General features: G+C 35.6%; 1 protein-coding gene across 12 annotated transcripts in view; it reads right to left on the bottom strand.

Moving 5' to 3' along the window:
* UBR3 (ubiquitin protein ligase E3 component n-recognin 3) overlaps window positions 1–20,401 on the bottom strand; it is a 205,024-nt gene that overhangs the window by 34,077 nt on the left and 150,546 nt on the right. For 5 of the 12 annotated variants that reach the window (XM_086357128.1, XM_086357087.1, XM_086357120.1 and 2 more), the window contains 3 exons: window positions 17,417–17,629; window positions 15,497–15,633; window positions 9,033–9,118 (listed from right to left, as the gene is read on the bottom strand). In XM_086357128.1, the coding sequence (XP_086213254.1) occupies window positions 9,033–9,118; window positions 15,497–15,633; window positions 17,417–17,629 (436 nt within the window). Of the gene's footprint in view, window positions 1–6,347; window positions 6,450–9,032; window positions 9,119–15,496; window positions 15,634–17,416; window positions 17,630–20,401 lie in introns of all 12 variants that reach the window. The other 7 variants (XR_015147497.1, XR_015147498.1, XR_015147499.1 and 4 more) reach the window with 3 other exon arrangements.

Raw genomic sequence — 20,401 nt, 5'->3', positions numbered from 1 at the left:
TTTTCTAAATGTTGAGCTTTAAGCCAACTTTTCATTCTCCTCTTTCACTTTCATCAAGAGGCTCTTTAGTTCTCCACTTTCTGCCATAAGAATGGTGTCGTCTGCATATCTGAGGTTATTGATATTTCTCTCGGCAATCTTGATTCTAGCTTGTGCTTCCTCCAGCCCAGCGTTTCTCATGATGTACTCTGCATATAAGTTAAATAAGCAGGGTCACAATATACAGCCTTGACATACTCCTTTTCCTATTTGGAACCAGTCTGTTGTTCCATGTCCAGTTCTAACTGTTGCTTCCTGACCTGCAGGCAGATTTCTCAAGAGGCAGGTCAGGTAGTCTGGTATTCCCATCTCTTTCAGAATTTTCCACAGTTTATTCTGATCCACATAGTCAAAGGCTTTGGCATAGTTAATAAAGCAGAAGTAGATGTTTTTCTGGAACTCTCTTGCTTTTTCGATGATCCAGCATTTGCTGACAATTTGATCTCTGGTTCCTCTGCCTTTTCTAAAGCCAGCTGTAACATCTGGAAGTTCATGGTTCACGTATTGCTGAAGCCTGGCTTGGAGAATATTGAGCATTACTTTACTAGCATGTGAGATGAGTGCAATTGTGCAGTAGTTTGAACATTCTTTGGCATTGCCTTTCTTAGGGATTAGAATGAAAACTGATCTTTTCTCATCCTGTGGCCACTGCTGAGTTTTCCAAATTTGCTGGCATATTGAGTGCAGTACTTTCACAGCATCATCTTTTAGGATTTAAAATAGCTCAATTAGAATTCCTTCACCTACACTAGCTTTATTCGTAGTGATGCTTTCTAAGGCCTACTTGACTTCACTTTCCAGGATGTCTGGCTCTAGATGAGTGATCACACCATTGTGATTATCTGGGTCATGAAGTTCTTTTTTGTACAGTTCTTCTGTGTATTCTTGCCACCTCTCTTTAATCTCTTCTGCTTCTGTTGGGTCCATACTTTTTCTGTCCTTTATTGAGCCCATTTTGCATGAAATGTTCCTTTGGTATCTCTAATTTTCTAGAAGAGATCTCAGTGTTCCCCATTCTGTTGTTTCCTCTATTTCTCTGCATTGATCACCGAGGAAGGCTTTCTTATCTCTCCTTGCTATTCTTTGGAACTCTGCATTCAAATTGGTATATCTTTCCTTTTCGCCTCTCTTCTTTTCACAGCTATTTGTAAGGCCTCCTCCGACAGCCATTTTGCTCTTTTGCATTTCTTTTTCTTGAGAATGGTCTTGCTCTCTGACTCCTGTACAATGTCATGAACCTCCATCCATAGTTCATCAGGTACTCTATCTATCAGATCTAGTTCCTTAAATATATTTCTCACTTCCACTGTATTAGTGATTGATTTAGGTCATATCTGAATGGTCTAGTGGATTTCCCTACTTTCTTCAATTTAAGTCTGAATTAAGATGGAAATACATATTAAAGGGAAGAGTTATCCTAATGACTTTTATAAACTGCTTCTGTTTAAAATTGTACCACTGATAAAATTTACTTAAGGTAAACTTAACTGCCTGCATTTCTAGATCATTCAAGATTTTCATTCTATCACTGCAGTTATCACTGTTTAAATACTTGTCAAGAAAAAAAAAAGCATCTATTTCTGCTTTATTCACTATGCCAAAGCCTTTGACTGTGTGGATCACAATAAACTGGAAAATTCTGAAAGAGATGGGAATACCAGACCACCTGACCTGCCTCTTGAGAAATTTGTATGCAGGTCAGGAAGCAACAGTTAGAACTGGACATGGAACAACAGACTGGTTCCAAATAGGAAAAGGAGTACGTCAAGGCTGTGTATTGTGTCCCTACTTATTTAACTTCTATGCAGAGTACATCATGAGAAACGCTGGGCTGGAGGAAGCACAGGCTGGAATAAAGATTGCCGAGAGAAATATCAATAACCTCAGATATGTAGATGACACCACCCTTATGGCAGAAACTGAAGAAGAACTAAAGAGCCTCTTGATGAAGGTTAGAGAGGAGAGTGAAAAAGTTGGCTTAAAGCTCAACATTCAGAAAACGAAGATCATGGCATCCAGTCCCATCATTTCATGGCAAATAGATGGGGAAACAGTGGAAACAGTGGCTGACTTTATTTTTCTGGGCTCCAAAATCACTGTGGATGGTGACTGCAACCATGAAATTAAAAGACACTTACTCCTTGGATGGAAAGTTATGACCAACCTTGACAGCATATTAAAAAGCAGAGACATTAATTACTTTGTGAACAAAGGTTTGTCTAGTTAAGGCTATGGTTTTCCAGTAGTCATGTATGGATATGAGAGTTGGACTATAAAGAACACTGAGCATCAAAGAATTGATGCTTTTGAACTATGGTGTTGGAGAAGACTCTTGAGAGTCCCTTGGACTGCAAGGAGATCCAACCAGTCCATCCTAAAGGAAATCAGTCCTGAATATTCACTGGAAGTACTGATGCTGTAGCTGAAACTCCAATCCTTTGGCCACCTGATGCGAAGAGCTGACTCATTTGAAAAGACCCTGATGCTGGGAAAGATTGAGGGTGGGAGGAGAAGGGGACGACAGAGGACGAGATGGTTGGATGGCATCACCGACTCAACGGACATGGGTTTGGGTGAACTCCAGGAGTTGGTGATGGACAGGGAGGCCTGCCACGCTGCAGTTCATGGGACACAAAGAGTCAGACACGACTGAGCAACTGAACTGAACTGAATGAAAAAAATTTTAACTAGCCAAATGACTCTATATTACCATGAAAAATAAATCTCAGTTTCTCTGTAACTGAATAATCAAAGTGAGGAAATGGTTCTGACCCATTTATCCTGGGATGAATGTAATTGGTGTGGGTATATGTTTCAAACAAGAATCAGATTCCCCTGGTTCCTTTACACAGGCCTGAGAAATTACCCATGAAAATTTGAGAGAACTTGCAGGTGAGGTCTGGGAACAACTTGAAGATGAAGATCTGTAGCTCTGATTCCTTAGAAACAGGCAATTCATGCCATTGAGTAACAGGAGCTGACTCAGCTTTTCCTGCCCCACCGCTCAGCAATTCAGCCAAGGCAGACAGGGAATAAAGTGGCAGTTATGTTAGGAATTTTAAAGGATTGAGAAAAAAATCAATAATAATAAAATTATATATATGTGTGTATGTATTATACACAAACACATATATAAAATACTTTAGCTCACGTATCTAATAACATTTGGCATTTAATATCATCTGTCATTAATCATGACAGATATGGTAGATGGTCGGCACAGGTGTCATAATCCCCATTTCTACTGCAAGGTAAAAAGTCAGGCAAGTTTCCTGTAGTCCAACAGATAACAAACAGGACTAGAATTCAGATCTTCTAATTCCAACCCAGTGTTTCTTCCAACACTGTATTCTATGTTGCTCCTTTCCACCCCCACCTCTTTATTTCTATCTCTATTGCTCCTAGTTAATAAAGGGATATACAATTACAAGTTAAAGTAGATGAGCTTTGCTTTAATTATCCCTTGTGAAAATTCAAAAATACCAAAAGAAAAGGCTGTGTTTAGTACTTCGACTTTTCATGCTGGGTTCTTCTCCTGCAGTTACTATGCCTCCACTCCCAGGCATATTATGCCATTGTTCTCTGGTTACCTCAAGCATCATAGCATTAGTTTCATGGAATTTTCTTCTCCTACTTTCAGGTTTAGGTGACCAGCCTCCCCCTTCACCTCTACAGCATGGCATAGGACAATATGAAGAGGTGCACAATTCTGCCTCCACACATGGGTAGTCCTATGAAGGGTAAAGAAAAAGGTCAGTTCTTAGGACTCCTAATCTCTTCCTTACCAAAGAAGACATACTCCATGAATCCACATCTAATTTAAGCATCCCATTTAAGATGAGGGACAGGGGCTGCTGCCAAGTTGCTTCAGTCGTGTCCAACTCTGTGCGACCCCATGGACTGCAGCCTACCAGGCTTCTCTGTCCATGGGATTCTCCAGGCAAGAACCCTGGAGTGGGTTGCCATTTCCTTCTCCAATGCATGAAAGTGGAAAGTGAAAGTGAAGTCACTCAGTCGTGTCTGACTCTTAGCGACCCCATGACTGCAGCCTACCAGGCTCCTCCATCCATGGGATTTTCCGGGCAACAGTACTGGAGTGGGGTGCCATTGTCTTCTCCCGAGGGACAGGGGAGAGGGTTCTAATTGCACTGCTGAAGAGGAACTGCCCTGCCCTAAGCCAAGCAAGATCTTAGGACTCCTATGGCCTGATAGTGGAAATGATTATCTGAGGTACTTAGTTCCTGAAATAACCATACCATTAACACAGAAAGGCCTAGTACCTGCACCACAAAGTACAGGACCTGCAGAAAGACTTTAAAGAACAGCTGAAATCACTCTAAGGCTCTTAGCTCAAAATCTTAAACCACATCTCTAACCAGGCCTCCCCACATTAATAATGTATTTAGTTTTCAATAAAGAAGTTGTATCAATCTTTGGGAATAAATCCCATTTTCTCCTTCTAACCCCACCTTTTAACGACCAAGAGAATAAATTAGGTGCTTAAAAAAGAAAAGACTAGGCTGAAAATTAACTTTTATCTTGCTTCCGGTCTCCTTAACCACCCCCATCCCCAATTTGATAATGGTAGTATTGAAGTAGTAGAAACAGTAGTGTTGAGATTTATAGTCTATGGTAAAACTAAGTTCTTACAACAATTCTCTGGTTGGATACTATGAGGAACAGAATCCATGAGATTAAATGAGGCTGCCATTAAACTATCTGCCTACTCATGAAGAATGGATTCTGAAGGCAATTTCTACATTTTTACATTCATTTATGCATTTTGACCATTATAATAATCTGGTGGCCAAATTTTCTTCTTGTTACGAGGTAACAAAAAAGAATAGAACAAAAGTTGTGATTCAACCTATTTGTAGAATTCATAGTTTTTCAATCTGAAAAAGACCTTACTAAGCCATAGATATCAAGGTTTTACCACTGTTAAAAAATAAGATGAGACTACTGAATAGCAATTTTGTGATAGTATTTAAAAATATCCTTATGGAGTATTACTGCAGGGTGAAATTAACATCAAAATAATTTTAACTCTGAATTCACCAAAAATTTATCTTTGAGCAACTATTTTGAGCTGCATGCTGCATGCACACCGTCAAGCTGGATTCCTTCCTAGGAATAACAAACACAGGGGGCAGTCCCCCACAGTATGCATCATTTCTTGAAAAGATTATATATTATGTCAAAATTAAGTTAAAGCTCCTCAAATGAAAATGTCAAAGCAAGGGTTTGTCTTAAGCTTTCTTGACTGAAGTTTAATTTTTATTTCTATTAAATCATGAAATCCATTTGTGATATGAACTGTAGCTTAAACTACAGTAATAAGCAGAAAGCTAAAACCCAAAGATATGGAAAATGTTGATCTAACTAAAGATAATTTTAAAAAATTATCCAATATTAACAATTTATCAATGATGTCGCTTCCTCCCACCCCCCACCACAGTCACTGTTCCAACAATTTCTACTTGAGAAATACACTAAGAATATCATGGCACAAAAGTATTGAAAGCCTGTGAACTTCACTGGAATCTATGGAGTTTCATGTCTCTTTTCCAATCACCTGAATGAATAAATTAACCTCGTAATTTTAATAAAACATTATTCTTAATAAGAAAGTTATGCCTTCAATTTTACATCTGCTTTGTCCTACATCTACTGCTAACCAAATTGGTGGTACTTATCTGTAGATACACTAATTTGTAACAAAAACTCCAAATTCACTTATTTTTCAAAATCTTGTTCAGAAACATCAAAAGCTTCACTAATTTTTACAAGCTAGATACGATCCCAAACTTCCAAATTTTCTAGAACTTTTTCCATACTCTACTTTAGAACTTAACACTTTATATCTTACATTATCTAGAACCAGTTTTATCTGTTGAATACAAGGTCCTTAATGCCTGAGCTTCCAGTGGATAAAGAGGCGGTCCAGAGTTCTGACCTAAGAATCAGGAGCAGAGCTGTATGTGCGAGGTGATCCACACGGATCAAGGGGGAAGGAGTAAGAGGGAACCAGCCAGCAAACTGGTGAAAAATAAAGGAGAACCCATGGTATCCAAAGAAGGAATAAGGATTTGAGAAAATGTCTAAAGGAGTGGTCCAACACAAAATAAGATTCAGAGTGAAAGGCTGGCAAAGATAAGCAAGATAGCAGGACAGATGGCATGGCAGAGCCTGAAAAGATCCCAAGGCAACAGTGTGCAGTAACAGTGTGCAGTGACTAAGCCCATGGATGAATGTTTGTAAAGGTACTGCATCCTTTGGGACACTTAAGGGTAAGAGATATGTCTTACATAATTGAATTTAATGTCAGAGAGCTGAGTTCAACTGCAAGCTTTGACATTTTCCGCTGTATGACTTGGCAATGCAATCACTCTGAAGTTCAGTTTCCTTTTCTATGAAAAAGAGATAACATCTATTTCACATTATTATTCTAAAGACAATAATTTATGTGAAAGTACTTTATAAACTTTAAAAGTACAAATGTAAAGTATTATTAAAATACCATAGTACATTGCTATGTGAATTAATAATGCTCATTTTTTACTGTGGAAAATTTCCCAGATATGTATTTAGGAACCTTTACTCTGATTGGGTACTGGTCATTTTAGCTCAATACTAAAAAACTTATTTGAATATGAAAGTGCTGAAAGCATTATTCCAAGAAAATTTGATTTTTCAGTATAAATTTTGCTGATAATATTTTCTGCTTTCATTGTGGTTAACAGAACAATCTCCTTCTCCACCTACCCTCACTGTGTGGTGTGTGTGTGTGTGTCTCCATTCATATTTATCTCTCACTGTGTTAGTTGCTTTCTTGTGTCCAACTCTGCAACCCCATGGACTGTAATCTGCCGGGCTCCTCTGTCCATGGGTTTCTCCAGCAAGAATACTGGAATGGGTAGCCATTCCCTTCTCCAGGGGATTGTCCTGACCCACGAATTGAACCCCGGTCTCTCATATTGCAGGCAAGATTCTTTACCATCTGAGTCACCAGGGAAGCCCAATTATATATCAGGCATTACACAAACCATTCCACATAACATTTATTAAATATTTTTTTGACTAAACTAAACTTCAATTTCATCAGGAATTTGTGATGGAACATTATTCCAAAAGTGTAACTTTCTTTATCATTTGCTTAATTAGTAGAGCATTTTCTCTTTCACCAGAATATTATGAAAAAAAGACAAGACTTTTTTAAATGATATATTTAAGAGGGAAACTAATGAATGGGATAGAAACTAATGAATGGGAAAAGGAAAATATCGACTTATGAGCAGACTCCAGAGAAATGAGAATTTTTATTTACTAATACCATTAGAGAACTACTAGAAGAAGAAAAAATGAGATATTTGATCTACTATTTCATAGGAATCTATGAAATACCATCAGTATGTTCTTGTGTTAAATTAGGTATGAGTAAGGCTTGAGTAAATAATAAATACATTAAGTTTACATACTTGCAATATAGTGTGATTTTATAGAACATATAACTTTCTGCACACATGATTCACAGAGCTGCTTTTACAAATAAATAGGATAAGTAATGCATAAGTAGCTGCACAATAATAAGTCATATGAAAACTAAAATCAAAACCATCATGTTGTACAACCTAAATACATAAATTGTTTTATTTGTCAATCATATCTTAATAAAGTTGGGAGGGAAGCTAACACAATTGATAAGGAAAAGAAGAAAACTAAAAACAGTATTAACTTGTATTTAGGATAAGCTTCATCATGACCGCTTCTATACGGTCACATTGAAATTTCATATTCACTAAATTAGAAAATAAAAAGAACAGAAGCCTGGAAGTAACTATCAACTTAATAATTCAAAACAAAATTGACAGTGATTACTGAAGTGGATGCTGTTAGACTTTCACTACTAATTTTAGTAGTAATTTTACTACTAATTTTAGTAGTGCTAATTTTAGCACTCTGGATAAATTCACCATTTACAAGCCTCTGTATAAATTTAAGTACCTCAGGGGGAAAAAAGTAGATTTTGAACATAAAACTAAAATTCCTTTACTAAACACTTTCTAATATAACAGTTTCTGAACTATTAAGTCAACCACTACCAAACAACAAATTAACAAGAAAGAATAAAAGCGAAATTATAGTTTCTACAAATTCAAATAGACTAGAAGCTAGTACTCAGATTTATCAACAGCTTCCCCTATAAAACATATTAAATCACTGGGTATAAGTAGTGTTTAAGTGCCTATGTCAAGGGGTTAATAAAGATTAAATACTTAGTAAACAATAATTTTTAAAACCTTAAACTTCTAAGTACAAAGTGATAACACAAAAATCTAATACAACTAGTAAGAATTTCAAAATTAACTTGGTTTAAATTTCACACAAGTTAGTATCTTTTTATTAGAAATTGCAAGGTATTTTTGATCAGTACTTTGCTTTGAAATAATTCCAAAATTACATATGTATCTTTCTAAAATAATATACATATTTTTTAAAACTTATATTGGTTTTTAAATAATTACTAGTATTTTAACATATTCATAAATAAGAGCAAACATCTACCATTTTAATATATTTGTATACATCAAAATATAGTACAAATCTGTTTACTGATTAATAGCAGCTACAATCCATAGGCGACACAAATTGTCTATAAAAAGTTTTTCTTAAGTCCACACAACATAAAAATTCTTTAAAAGAATTTAAGTTTGAGGACAATTTATAGTTGAGAATAATGTATTTTTAATTTTGAACCAATGTAATTCTGATTAATTACATTTACTTACTGAGTAATCACAGTATATAAAGAACTAAATATTCATGATTCTTCTAAGTACAAGATTAATGATTTAAAGCATAGAATCACTATTAAAAGTGATTATACAAAACATAAAAAGAATCTGAAAATACACTAAAAGACCACTTTGCCTGCATGTGCTTTCATGACATAATTAGAATTTTTTTTAAAGTTAGCACTACTTAATACTTACTTAAACACGACCTTTTACCAGCTGTACTTGCACCACCTGAACATAAATTCCCTCCTCGATGAATTAATTCAAGTTCCAAGTTGGTTCTGTAAGCAAAGCATTAAAATGCATCTCGGTCATTAGGTTAAAGCAATACTTTTGTCTTATTGACATGTCTGAATTAACCTAAATAAAGTTCTTCAACTTTATTTGCAAAATTATGGTTTATGCAATATCAGTAACAATCATATTTTATCTGATTCTTAGAAATAAAAAAGGGGAACAATTTATCTACCCTTACTCATATGTTCATATTTATACCTGCAAAACTGCACACGTCAGAGTGTAATTGTTGCAAAATCCCAGCTGCTGGCAAATACTAAAAACTATGCCTTAAGGAAAAAAACTGCAACACATTTCAAAAACCTGCATATGAATCTGAAGAATCTGTACTCTGTCAGCCTCTGATTAGGTGGTTACTGGCATATAAAACACAAGGGCATACCAATTTTTTCTATCAGAGAAATGGTTATCACTCATTGGAGCTTAGATGGCATATAGAAACCCATATTAAGAAACAAAATCACTAACATCAAAGTGGATATGAACAACACATATAATTAACAGCAGTTTCTTTTATAGACTTCTAAAATTATAGTTTTATTAAAATATATAACTACTGACACTGCTAAACAATAGTATTGTTCATATAGATCTGGAATTACAATATATTTAGCAACTATTAGCTTAAAGAATACCAATAATTAGTAGATTGACATTTCAAAAATCAAACTGATGCAGAATCTAAAGATTTACTCAAAAGCAGTAACAGTAAAATAGCCAATTAATTTTGATAATAAATGAAAATTGAGTGATTGTGTGTATTTTTACTTCTACATTATTAACAAACTTAAACACACCTTTACTTGCCACAACTAAAACTGAATAAACCAAGTTTATATCCAAGATATGTATATGACACTAATAGTGAGATATCCTTTATCTTAAAAAAAAAAAAAAAAGGCAACATTTCAAGCTTACTCTTTACAAGTGAATTCAGGAAAGAATAGTACCCTGTTTTATTTAAAACAAAACACTTTGAGATGGTTGGCTGTATCTTGAACATAGCGTGTTTTGAAACATTATTTTCATGTATTAACTTATAAATGCAAACTGTTAAAAATATTAATATTTCTAAATCTGTATATTTGCCACCCATTTCTAAAGAAATGCTTTAATCCTTTCTACTCAGGGGGGAGAAAAAGCAATTTAACATTGATAATGTTCCTGCTCAGAGCTCCATCTGGTTGCTGCTGATAAGGGCATCTGTGTGACAAGGGAATTTTCCACCCTTCAGGCGATTTGCATTGCTCACTGAACTTCTAAAAACCTACCAGCAAGGAAGCAGGGACAAGGATTTCATATTAGTGGACAGAAAGCGAGCGGAGACCAGCATGTGTTCCTTCATCAAGGGAATATAAATGAGATCAATACATTTTGTTTTCACAAATCTTCAGTTGCCTAATCTGTAGAAAAAAATTAATGGCTATATTCTCTTATAAAAACTAAGATTTCCTAGTTAGTACTTTTAACAGAGCTAACCAGAAACACAATTAATTCTTACAAATGAAAGTCAGAACCAGAATGTCAACTTTTATTTCAGCATAATTTGCAAAAGTATTCATTAAAAAATAAGTACAAGAACAAGTCTATTTATTCTATCATCAAATAAGATATTTTAAAGGATGATAAACATGTTACCAGAAATTTTATTTTTAAAGGATACTTGAAAGAAAACTGCCAAATGTAATTAGTTAACTTCAGATTATGGTTGTAAGATCTCCTGTACAACATTTCTTCTGAGTTAAAAAACAAAAAATACCTATCCAAAGTGTTAGAATAGTATGTAGAATTTTAAAAAATCACTATGTCAGAAGTCCTAGCAATCAGCTTTTCCTTATCTAATTTATAACAAAATTGGCCCCTTAAGTCTTGCTAGACAAAAGAATACACAAATGTGTCACATGCCCCACGTCTGCCCTTCCCTCACTGCTGAAAATCAAAATAGTATTCTGTTTCTGCCATCCTGAATGGATGATATAAAAATAAAGATGTATTGGATGCAGAAGTTTTTCAAGCCTTTTTGCTCCTGGAGAGAAGCAGACACAACTTTCTATATCTCCTAACACAAACACATTCAAATTAGTTTGGAAGGGAGGAAAAAAAAAAGAGAAAATCTCTGTATTTAAAAGAAAAATGAGAAAGACTGCTTAAAGCCTATCATGGTGGCCACCTAGACATACCCATACAAAAACTCCAACTATGCTCCAGTTTTTTTTGCTTCTCCAAGTATGCTTTCCCTTTTACCCCGTTTTTGGCACTAACATATTTTTGGAGCTATAATTTGAAAAATAAATGTGTGTATGAACACATACACACAGAGGGACACTGAAATACATACTCATATAATGTGGGTTCAAGGCCTGGGCCTGCCCCTACTAGTTGACCAGGTAATTTCGTTTCTCAGAGAAGAAAACATCTTCATCCATACCATGGCATGGCCTATATTATCAAATACTCAGCTCAAGCTCTAACTTATGCAGGAGTTAGGGAGAACTACTCCCTTTTCTTGGAACAGGAAGGAAGCATTTCTACATACTTTATATTTCAGTCAGCTCATCTTCCCTTTTGAAGTTTTGTAGCACTTTCTCAATATGATATATATTTTTAAACAAAATATATTCCATTTTAAACAGTTGTCTCTCCAACTAAACTGTAAATTCCTGAAGAGCAGGAGCCATTTCAAATACAGCTTCTAAATCCCTGATGGTACCTAGGAAAGTGTTCAAAAAATTCCCAGGAACTGACCCTCACTTTGTTTTGATATGTAACCAATGATAATATTCTCTAGTCTCTGTAATTTATTCTCTATCTTGTTGATCCTTCCTTTTGTTTTAAAAGGATTTATATGTAAACATATAGCTGATTCACTTTGCTACATAGCAGAAACTAACAACACTGTAAAGCAACTATACTCCAAGAAAAATAAAAATTTTTAAATACTTTCAATTAAAAACAAACTAACTAAAAATAAAAAGCATTCACAATTTGCGTTTTAGTAATCTTTCTTTTTATTTCAAATATAATTAGTTTATAAAGTTTAAACTTACAACACAACCAATGTATAAAGCAAGGTGCATTCACTCTACTGAACAGTTCATCCACTCAGATCTTATAGATACCTCTCCATTTACATTCAGTTACTCATATATCACCTTCTTTCCATGTTTCTCACTATATACAGGCTAAGTACTACTCACTAATAATTCTAAGCTAAATATAACTTTGGGTCCAAAATCTTTAGAAAAATCAATTACTCGAATTAGTGTGATTCATTATTTCAATAATGAAATAATAAATTGACATTGAAATGGAGAAAGCTTTGTTCCCCAAAATTAACTTTCCATAATCCATCTGAATGACTGATAACTGCAACAAAATGCTTCTTAGAAATACATTAAAATTTGAATACAGTAATTTTGACTAATTTCAATGTGACAAAAAGAGACCATTCCAACAATTTCTTCTCTTGCTGCCCTCAGAAAATCCTCCAAGGCTTTAACCATACAAATAAAATTTAAAACAAAGAGAAACATATTGTCCTACCAAAAAAAAAAACCTTGAAAACAATTATTAAAAGAAAAAGCTTTACATGCTAGTTACCTACTAGAAATATTTTGTTTCTAAACATCAAAAACTTTAAGCTCCCCAAAGAGCAAACAAAATTACTTATATAGATAGAAGAAATTGAGTTCTGGGAAACTAGGGCTGTATCTCATTCAAATTACAAATGTCAAAAACAAATACATTCACACTAGACACTATAGAGGAGAAGGCAATGGCACCCCACTCCAGTACTCTTGCCTGGAAAATCCCATGGACGGAGGAGCCTGGTGGGCTGCAGTCCATGGGGTCGCTAAGAGTCGGATACGACTGAGCGACTTCACTTTCACTTTTCACTTTCATGCACTGGAGAAGGAAATGGCAACCCGCTCCAGTGTTCTTGCCTGGAGAATCACAGGGATGGGGGAGCCTGGTGGGCTGCCATCTATGGGGTCGCACAGAGTCGGACACGACTGAAGCGATTTAGCAGCAGCAGCAGTAGCAGACACTATAGAATGACTATACATTTAAGAATCACAACATTTAATTCAAAAGTTAAATAACTGAAATTAATTTTATTTCTAAACATTTTTTTAAACTATTTTAAATCTGCTAAATATTTCAATGCTTACCTTTTACGCATAAAAATGATCATAATCTATAATCATAAGTATTTAATGAACCAAGATTATACAGTAGGCAGAAGATAACTGTAAAGATCTGGTTTACTACCTTGAAAAAGTTACATCTTATTCAAATAGAATACAACATGCTTTGTTCCTTCATGTATTTGTTAATTTTTCAGTCACTTCGTTTTATGTGTTTCTTTTTAATGATTAAGTAAAACTTAGAGAAGGCATGCAATCTCACTGTAAGAACACTACAACGGCCTGGGTAATTTTAACCAAAGGATAAAGTTTTTAAAGGTTATATACTTTCACTTTTGGAATCACTATATTGTTGCTTTAGAGTTTATCACTAAGGATCAGAGAAGGAAGGGAAGATAGGAGAGTATATTTTCTACATTTCTCTACATGCAGCCTTAGGAAACATTTGCTATCTGTCCCTGCTTCTATATAAAAAAGAAAAACAAAAATATGTTGATTCCAAAAGTCTCCCATTATCACAGTAAGCTTTCTAAATATTTCTATTACAAATTATATAAATATATTCTATAAATACTTTATATATTTAAAACCAAGAAATAGGAATTCCAAAATTTCTACCAAATTAATTTAAATCAAATTATTTGATTTATCATAATATGGCAAAATTCCACATACAGATCATTCCCACTGAACCAGGATTTTCTTTTAAGATCAGTCCTAATAAAATCAAAGGCATGAATATACAAGTAACATAAATGTGTGTGTATGTTTATATGTATACATATATAGATATAGAGAGAGCATAAAGTCTACATCCATCCCAGTCTTCTACAACATTATTACCACAATATCATACAGAAGTTTTATAAAACCTTGAAACAGGCAAAATTAAATTACATTCAATTTAGTTTTCACATAAAGTATACTTTACTGCAAGTATGCAATTGGTAACCCTTCAGAGACAAAATGTTAGATTAACTGTTATATCTCTCCTGAAAGCATTCAGGATAAATATCAACAACAGCTTAAGAATGGCAGACTAGAAAGTTACTTTCCCAACCATCAGATCCCTTTATATCAATCTCTGTCCAATATTTGCATTCTTAGACCAAAAACTAGTGTTTTCTTATCTTGAGGTCTAACTCGTTGCAATTTTCTTAAATCTGGTTCCATTTTTCCTAGGTTCAAAAGAGTACAGAGACCATTCACTCTTTCCTTACCCTCTACTCAGGAGTGGAGCAGAGAATGGCCATGATGAACAGCATGTATATATGACTTACAGAAGCTGAACAAAGAACGCTATCCCTGAGTTCTAGTCCTACTCTACCACTAATTTGTTGCATGACTCAAGTCATATTACTTCTCTAAATTTACCTATTACAATATTACTTCGGCAAAATACCAAGTATGCTTCTAGAGATATTCAAGGGTCGACGATATCAGATCCAGCAGAATATGCTTACAAGTTCTTAACTGTACTTGCAGCTCTCCTATTTTTTTTTTTAATGTGTCTCTATTTTCATTCAACTAAGTTTTCTAAAGTTCCTATTTAGAATTACTTTTTAGGTACTGAACACCTACTCAGTCAATTAGACTATTTCTACCTAATCTGAAAGATAAGTATTTGCCTCCATTTCCTTGAGTCTCTGGTAGCTACTCATAAAGGTTTAAAACATGCCTGATCAAGAGATCAGGAAACAAGAGTTTCTTCTCCTTTATCTGACTTTCTAAACAACCTATAGTCTTCCAGAATATTACTAGATCTTTCACAAGCTTAAAACAAACCAAATAAGTTTTTCTTACTGTTCTTACTTCTTTTTTTAGAAATTAAAAATACTTAACATATTATAATTCTTCAGTTATTAGTATTATTGCTTTTTGACAGGACTTGAACAGTGATTTCTTAACAACATATTTCATATATAATAGTCACATACTTTGAGGTATGTATCTGTCCCCAGATGTGAATAATATACTTTTCCTCACATACCCTATGATGATTAATAACACTTAAACCAATATATTATTAAAATAAAAACACCTAAGGAAATGAAAACTGTACTTTTATAGACTTCCTCGGAGGTTCTAAAACTAGTCATAATGCCAACCACATTAAAAATATGCAATCTTTCTTCATATAAATATGAATGACAAAACAATAAAATCAACTATTATTACTAAGTAAATATAAAAGTATATACTATATATACCTACCTAGCAACAGAATACATAAAGAGAAAATCATTATCTGGTGAGCCTGGAGTCTTGCTATAATCTCTGTATTTCTTCTGAGTGGTATTTTTTATATCTTTCATTACAGATTCCATTTCTTTACTTAAGTTGGTTTCTGACTGTAAAAAAAACACAAACATATATAAAAAGTTTATGTATATTCATTTTCTCTAATAATAGTCTAACACTACAGTGTTTATCGTTTAAGCACACTATGAAATTAAGGTTTAAAAATCAAAACAGATAAATATAGGCTATCAGCTAAAAATATATTTAGTATACCAAAATAAAACAGATCAAGAAATATTTTCTCTTATCTTAGAGACATTTTAAAGAGCCTCTTGATGAAAGTGAAAGAGGAGAGTGAAAAAGTTGGCTTAAAGCTCAACATTCAGAAAACTAAGATCATGGCATCTGGTCCCATCACTTCATGGCAAACAGATGGGGAAACAGTGACTGACTTTATTTTGGGGGGCTCCAAAATCACTGCAGATGGTGACCACACCCATGAAATTAAAAGATGCTTACTCTTTGAGAGAAAAGTTATGACCAATTAGCTAGCTTAATAAAAAGCAGAGACATTACTTTGCCAACAAAGGTCCATCTAGTCAAGGCTATGGTTTTTCCAGTAGTCATGTATGGATATGAGAGTTGACTATAAAGAAAGCTGAGCGCCAAAGAATTGATGCTTTTGAACTGTGGTGTTGGAGAAGACTCTTGAGAGTCCCTTGGACTGCAAGGAGATTCAACCAACACATCCTAAAGGAAATCAGTCCTGAATATTCATTGGAAGGACTGATGCTGAAATTCCAATCCTTTGGCCACCTGATGTGAAGAACTGACTCACTTGAAAAGACGCTGATGCTGGGAAAGACTGAAGGTGGGAGGAGAAGGGGACAACAGAAGATGAGATGATTGGATAGCATCACCAACTCAATGGACATAAGTTTGAGTAAACTCTGGGAGTTGGTGAAGGACAGGAGGCCTGGTGTGCTGCAGTCCATGGGGTTGCAAAGAGTCGGACATGACTGAGCGACTGAACTGAACCATAGAAGTTTCCATGCTTATAAAAAATCTTTCATTTAAGCACATTTTTTTCAGGACTAATACTAATGTGCCTTACTTTAAGCATATTTTAAACACATAAAAATTTGGATTTGCAAAAGAAAAAACCACAGAGACGCAAATCTTAGTCTTCAATTGAGAAAAGGGAGTAGCTTTGAAATATGAATTTGTTTAAAAAGTCAGATATGCACAGGTTTCACAAATTTACTGCATTTACTGTGCATACCTCTCACTTCTCTCAGGTATCACAACATAAATCTGTGATAAAAATGAAATAGTCAAGAATTTAAATCAAAAAAATAAATCCTACTGAAAGAGATAAAAGATGGGCTCACTCATATCAAATTTCACAGTAAAACAGACTGACTTATGGTAGATGCTTCGATCATATACACAATATTTGACCTCTCTAATGCACAGAAATATGTGTGTAAATCTATACTTACAAAGTGTGTGTGTGTGTATAAATATATCACCTTAATTCTAATATACCTAATGGACATATTTTTAAAAGATTAGACTGTGCTTTACATTGCAAGATATAGATAACGTTTAATTTCATTTTTAAATATTTCAACATAACCATATCTAAGCTTATAGAATTTCATGATTTGGAAGGCATATACTAAAATTATAACAACTGATATTAAGGAAAAGTATAGCCTTTAGCAATAATTTGTTCTATTACTCTGATTTTTGTTTTTAATAACCACCAACGGAAAAGAAACACTCTAAAAGCAATTTCTACTAAATGTATGAAGGTCCAGAGTAACAGAAATGGAACAAAAATTACAGCTGAAAAGCAGAGCTAAGTTAAGCAGGATATTTCTGCCTTACACTGATGCTTACTGGGAAAGCTCCCGGACGTCCTTGCAGCTCCTCCACTTCCTTTATGAGATCTTGTATGCTTTTGTTACTAGGACGCTGCCAAAGGTGGTTTTCAACATTGCTTCCAGGATAACAAGGAAGAACACTGTTAGCAAACTGCCTACAGAGAGGACATGTGAATTCTCCTTTGTCCACTGAGAAGCCCTGAAGAACCTGGTCATTCTAAAAGATGAAACAAACATACAGTTATATGATGCATACTTTTACAGAAAACAAAATTAACATCTCTACATTTTAGAGTAAATAAACCATACAAAAAAGATCTCTACTGCATGTCATAAAAACAAAGTCACTTAACTCTTGAGCTTATCAAATCACTTCTTTACAGTCATAGCAATCATGCAACACTTGCCATCACCAATGAACTGCTCAAGTATCCTACTTTTCTCTCAGGAGGAAACATTCAAATAATGATCCAATCAATGTGAAATGTGAATTTAAGATAAAGGATAACTCAAAAGCAGGTCACATTAGAGTGAATCACCTTCCACTTACACCATGCCCTGTTTTCATCATCTATAAGTGACTATTGGAAAGATTAGCCCAGTGCTCATGTCACTGGAGCAGAACAGACAAGCTTCTGAGAGTATATAAGCCCAAAAAGAAAAAAAAAAAAAAGAGGAGCTATCCAACATTGAAGGTCAGGAAGGGCGGCAGTGAGGAGATACCCCTGGTCCAAGGTAAGGAGCAATGGCTGTGCTTTGCTGGAGCAGCCGTGAAGAGATACCCCACGCCCAAGGTAAGAGAAACCCAAGTAAGATGGTGGGTGTTGCAAGAGGGCATCAGAGGGCAGACACACTGAAACCATACTCACAGAAAACTAGTCAATCTAATCACACTAGGACCACAGCCTTGTCTAACTCAATGAAACTAAGCCATGCCCGTGGGGCAACCCAAGACGGGCAGGTCATGGTGGAGAGATCTGACAGAATGTGGTCCACTGGAGAAGGGAATGGCAAACCACTTCAGTATTCTTGCCTTGAGAACCCCATGAACAGTATGAAAAGGCAAAATGATAGGATACTGAAAGAGAAACTCCCCAGGTCAGTAGGTGCCCAATATGCTACTGGAGATCAGTGCAGAAATAACTCCAGAAAGAATGAAGGGATGGAGCCAAAGCAAAAACAATACCCAGCTGTGGATGTGACTGGTGATAGACGCAAGGTCTGATGCTGTAAAGAGCAATATTGCATAGGAACCTGGAATGTCAGGTCCATGAATCAAGGCAAATTGGAAGTGGTCAAACAAGAGATGGCAAGAGTGAATGTCGATATTCTAGGAATCAGCGAACTGAAATGGACTGGAATGGGTGAATTAACTCAGATGACCATTATATCTACTACTGCGGGCAGGAATCCCTCACAAGAAATGGAGTGGCCACTATGGCCAACAAAAGAGTCCGAAATGCAGTACTTGGATGCAATCTCAAAAACGACAGAATGATCTCTGTTCGTTTCCATGGCAAATCATTCAATACCACAGTAATCCAAGTCTATGCCCCAACCAGTAACGCTGAAGAAGCTGAAGTTGAACAGTTCTATGAAGACCTACAAGACCTTTTAGAACTAACACCCCCAAAAGATGTCCTTTTCATTATAGGGGACTGGAATGCAAAAGTAGGAAATCAAGAAACACCTGGCTGCTGCTGCTGCTGCTAAGTCGCTTCAGTCGTGTCCGACTCTGTGCGACCCCATAGACGGCAGTCCACCAGGCTCCTCCTTCCCTGGGATTCTCCAGGCAAGAACACTGGAGTGGGTTGCCATTTCCTTCTCCAATGCATGAAAGTGAAAAGTGAAAGTGAAGTCACTCAGTCGTGTCCGACTCTTAGCGACCCCATGGACCACAGCCCACCAGTTCCCCCGTCCATGGGATTTTCCAGGCAAGAGTACTGGAGTGGGACACCTGGAGTAACACGCAAATTTGGCCTTGGAGTACGGAATGAAGCAGGGCAAAGACTAATAGTTTTGCCAAGAAAATGCACTGGTCATAACAAACACCCTCTTCCAACAACACGAGAGAAGACTCTACACATGGACATCACCAGATGGTCAACACCGAAATCAGACTGATTATATTCTTTGCAGCCAAAGATGGAGAAGCTCTATACAGTCAGCAAAAACAAGACCAGGAGCTGACTGTGGCTCAGACCATGAACTCCTTATTGCCAAATTCAGACTTACATTGAAGAAAGTAGGGAAAACCACTAGACCATTCAGGTATGATCTAAATCAAATCCCTTATGATTATACAGTGGAAGTGAGAAATAGATTTAAGGGCCTAGATCTGATAGATAAGAGTGCCTTTTGAACTATAGAGTGAGGTTCGTGACATTGTACAGGAAGACAGGGATCAAGACCATTCCCATGGAAAAGAAATGCAAAAAAGCAAAATGGCTGTCTGGGGAGGCCTTACAAATAGCTGTGAAAAGAAGAGAAGTGAAAAGCAAAGGAGAAAAGGAAAGATATAAACATCTGAATGCAGAGTTCCAAAGAAAATCAAGAAGAGATAAGAAAGCCTTCTTCAGCGATCAATGCAAAGAAATAGAGGAAAACAACAGAATGGGAAAGACTAGGGATCTCTTCAAAAAAATCAGAGATACCAAAGGAACATTTCATGCAAAGATGGGCTCGACAAAGGACAGAAATGGTATGGACCTAACAGAAGCAGAAGATATTAAGAAGAGGTGGCAAGAATACACAGAAGAACTGTACAAAAAAGATCTTCACGACCCAGATAATCACGATGGTGTGATCACTGACCTAGAGCCAGATATCCTGGAATGTGAAGTCAAATGGGCCTTGGAAAGCATCACTACAAACAAAGCTAGTGGAGGTGATGGAATTCCAGTTGAGCTATTCCAAATCCTGAAAGATGATGCTGTGAAAGTGCTGCACTCAATATGCCAGCAAATTTGGAAAACTCAGCAGTGGCCAC

Source organism: Bos grunniens, chromosome 2, assembly GCF_055505025.1.
Source record: "Bos grunniens cultivar Pamir isolate PY7600 chromosome 2, Bosgru_T2T1.0, whole genome shotgun sequence".
Lineage (NCBI taxonomy): Eukaryota > Metazoa > Chordata > Mammalia > Artiodactyla > Bovidae > Bos > Bos grunniens.
This window is presented reverse-complemented; position numbering and strand designations above follow the sequence as displayed.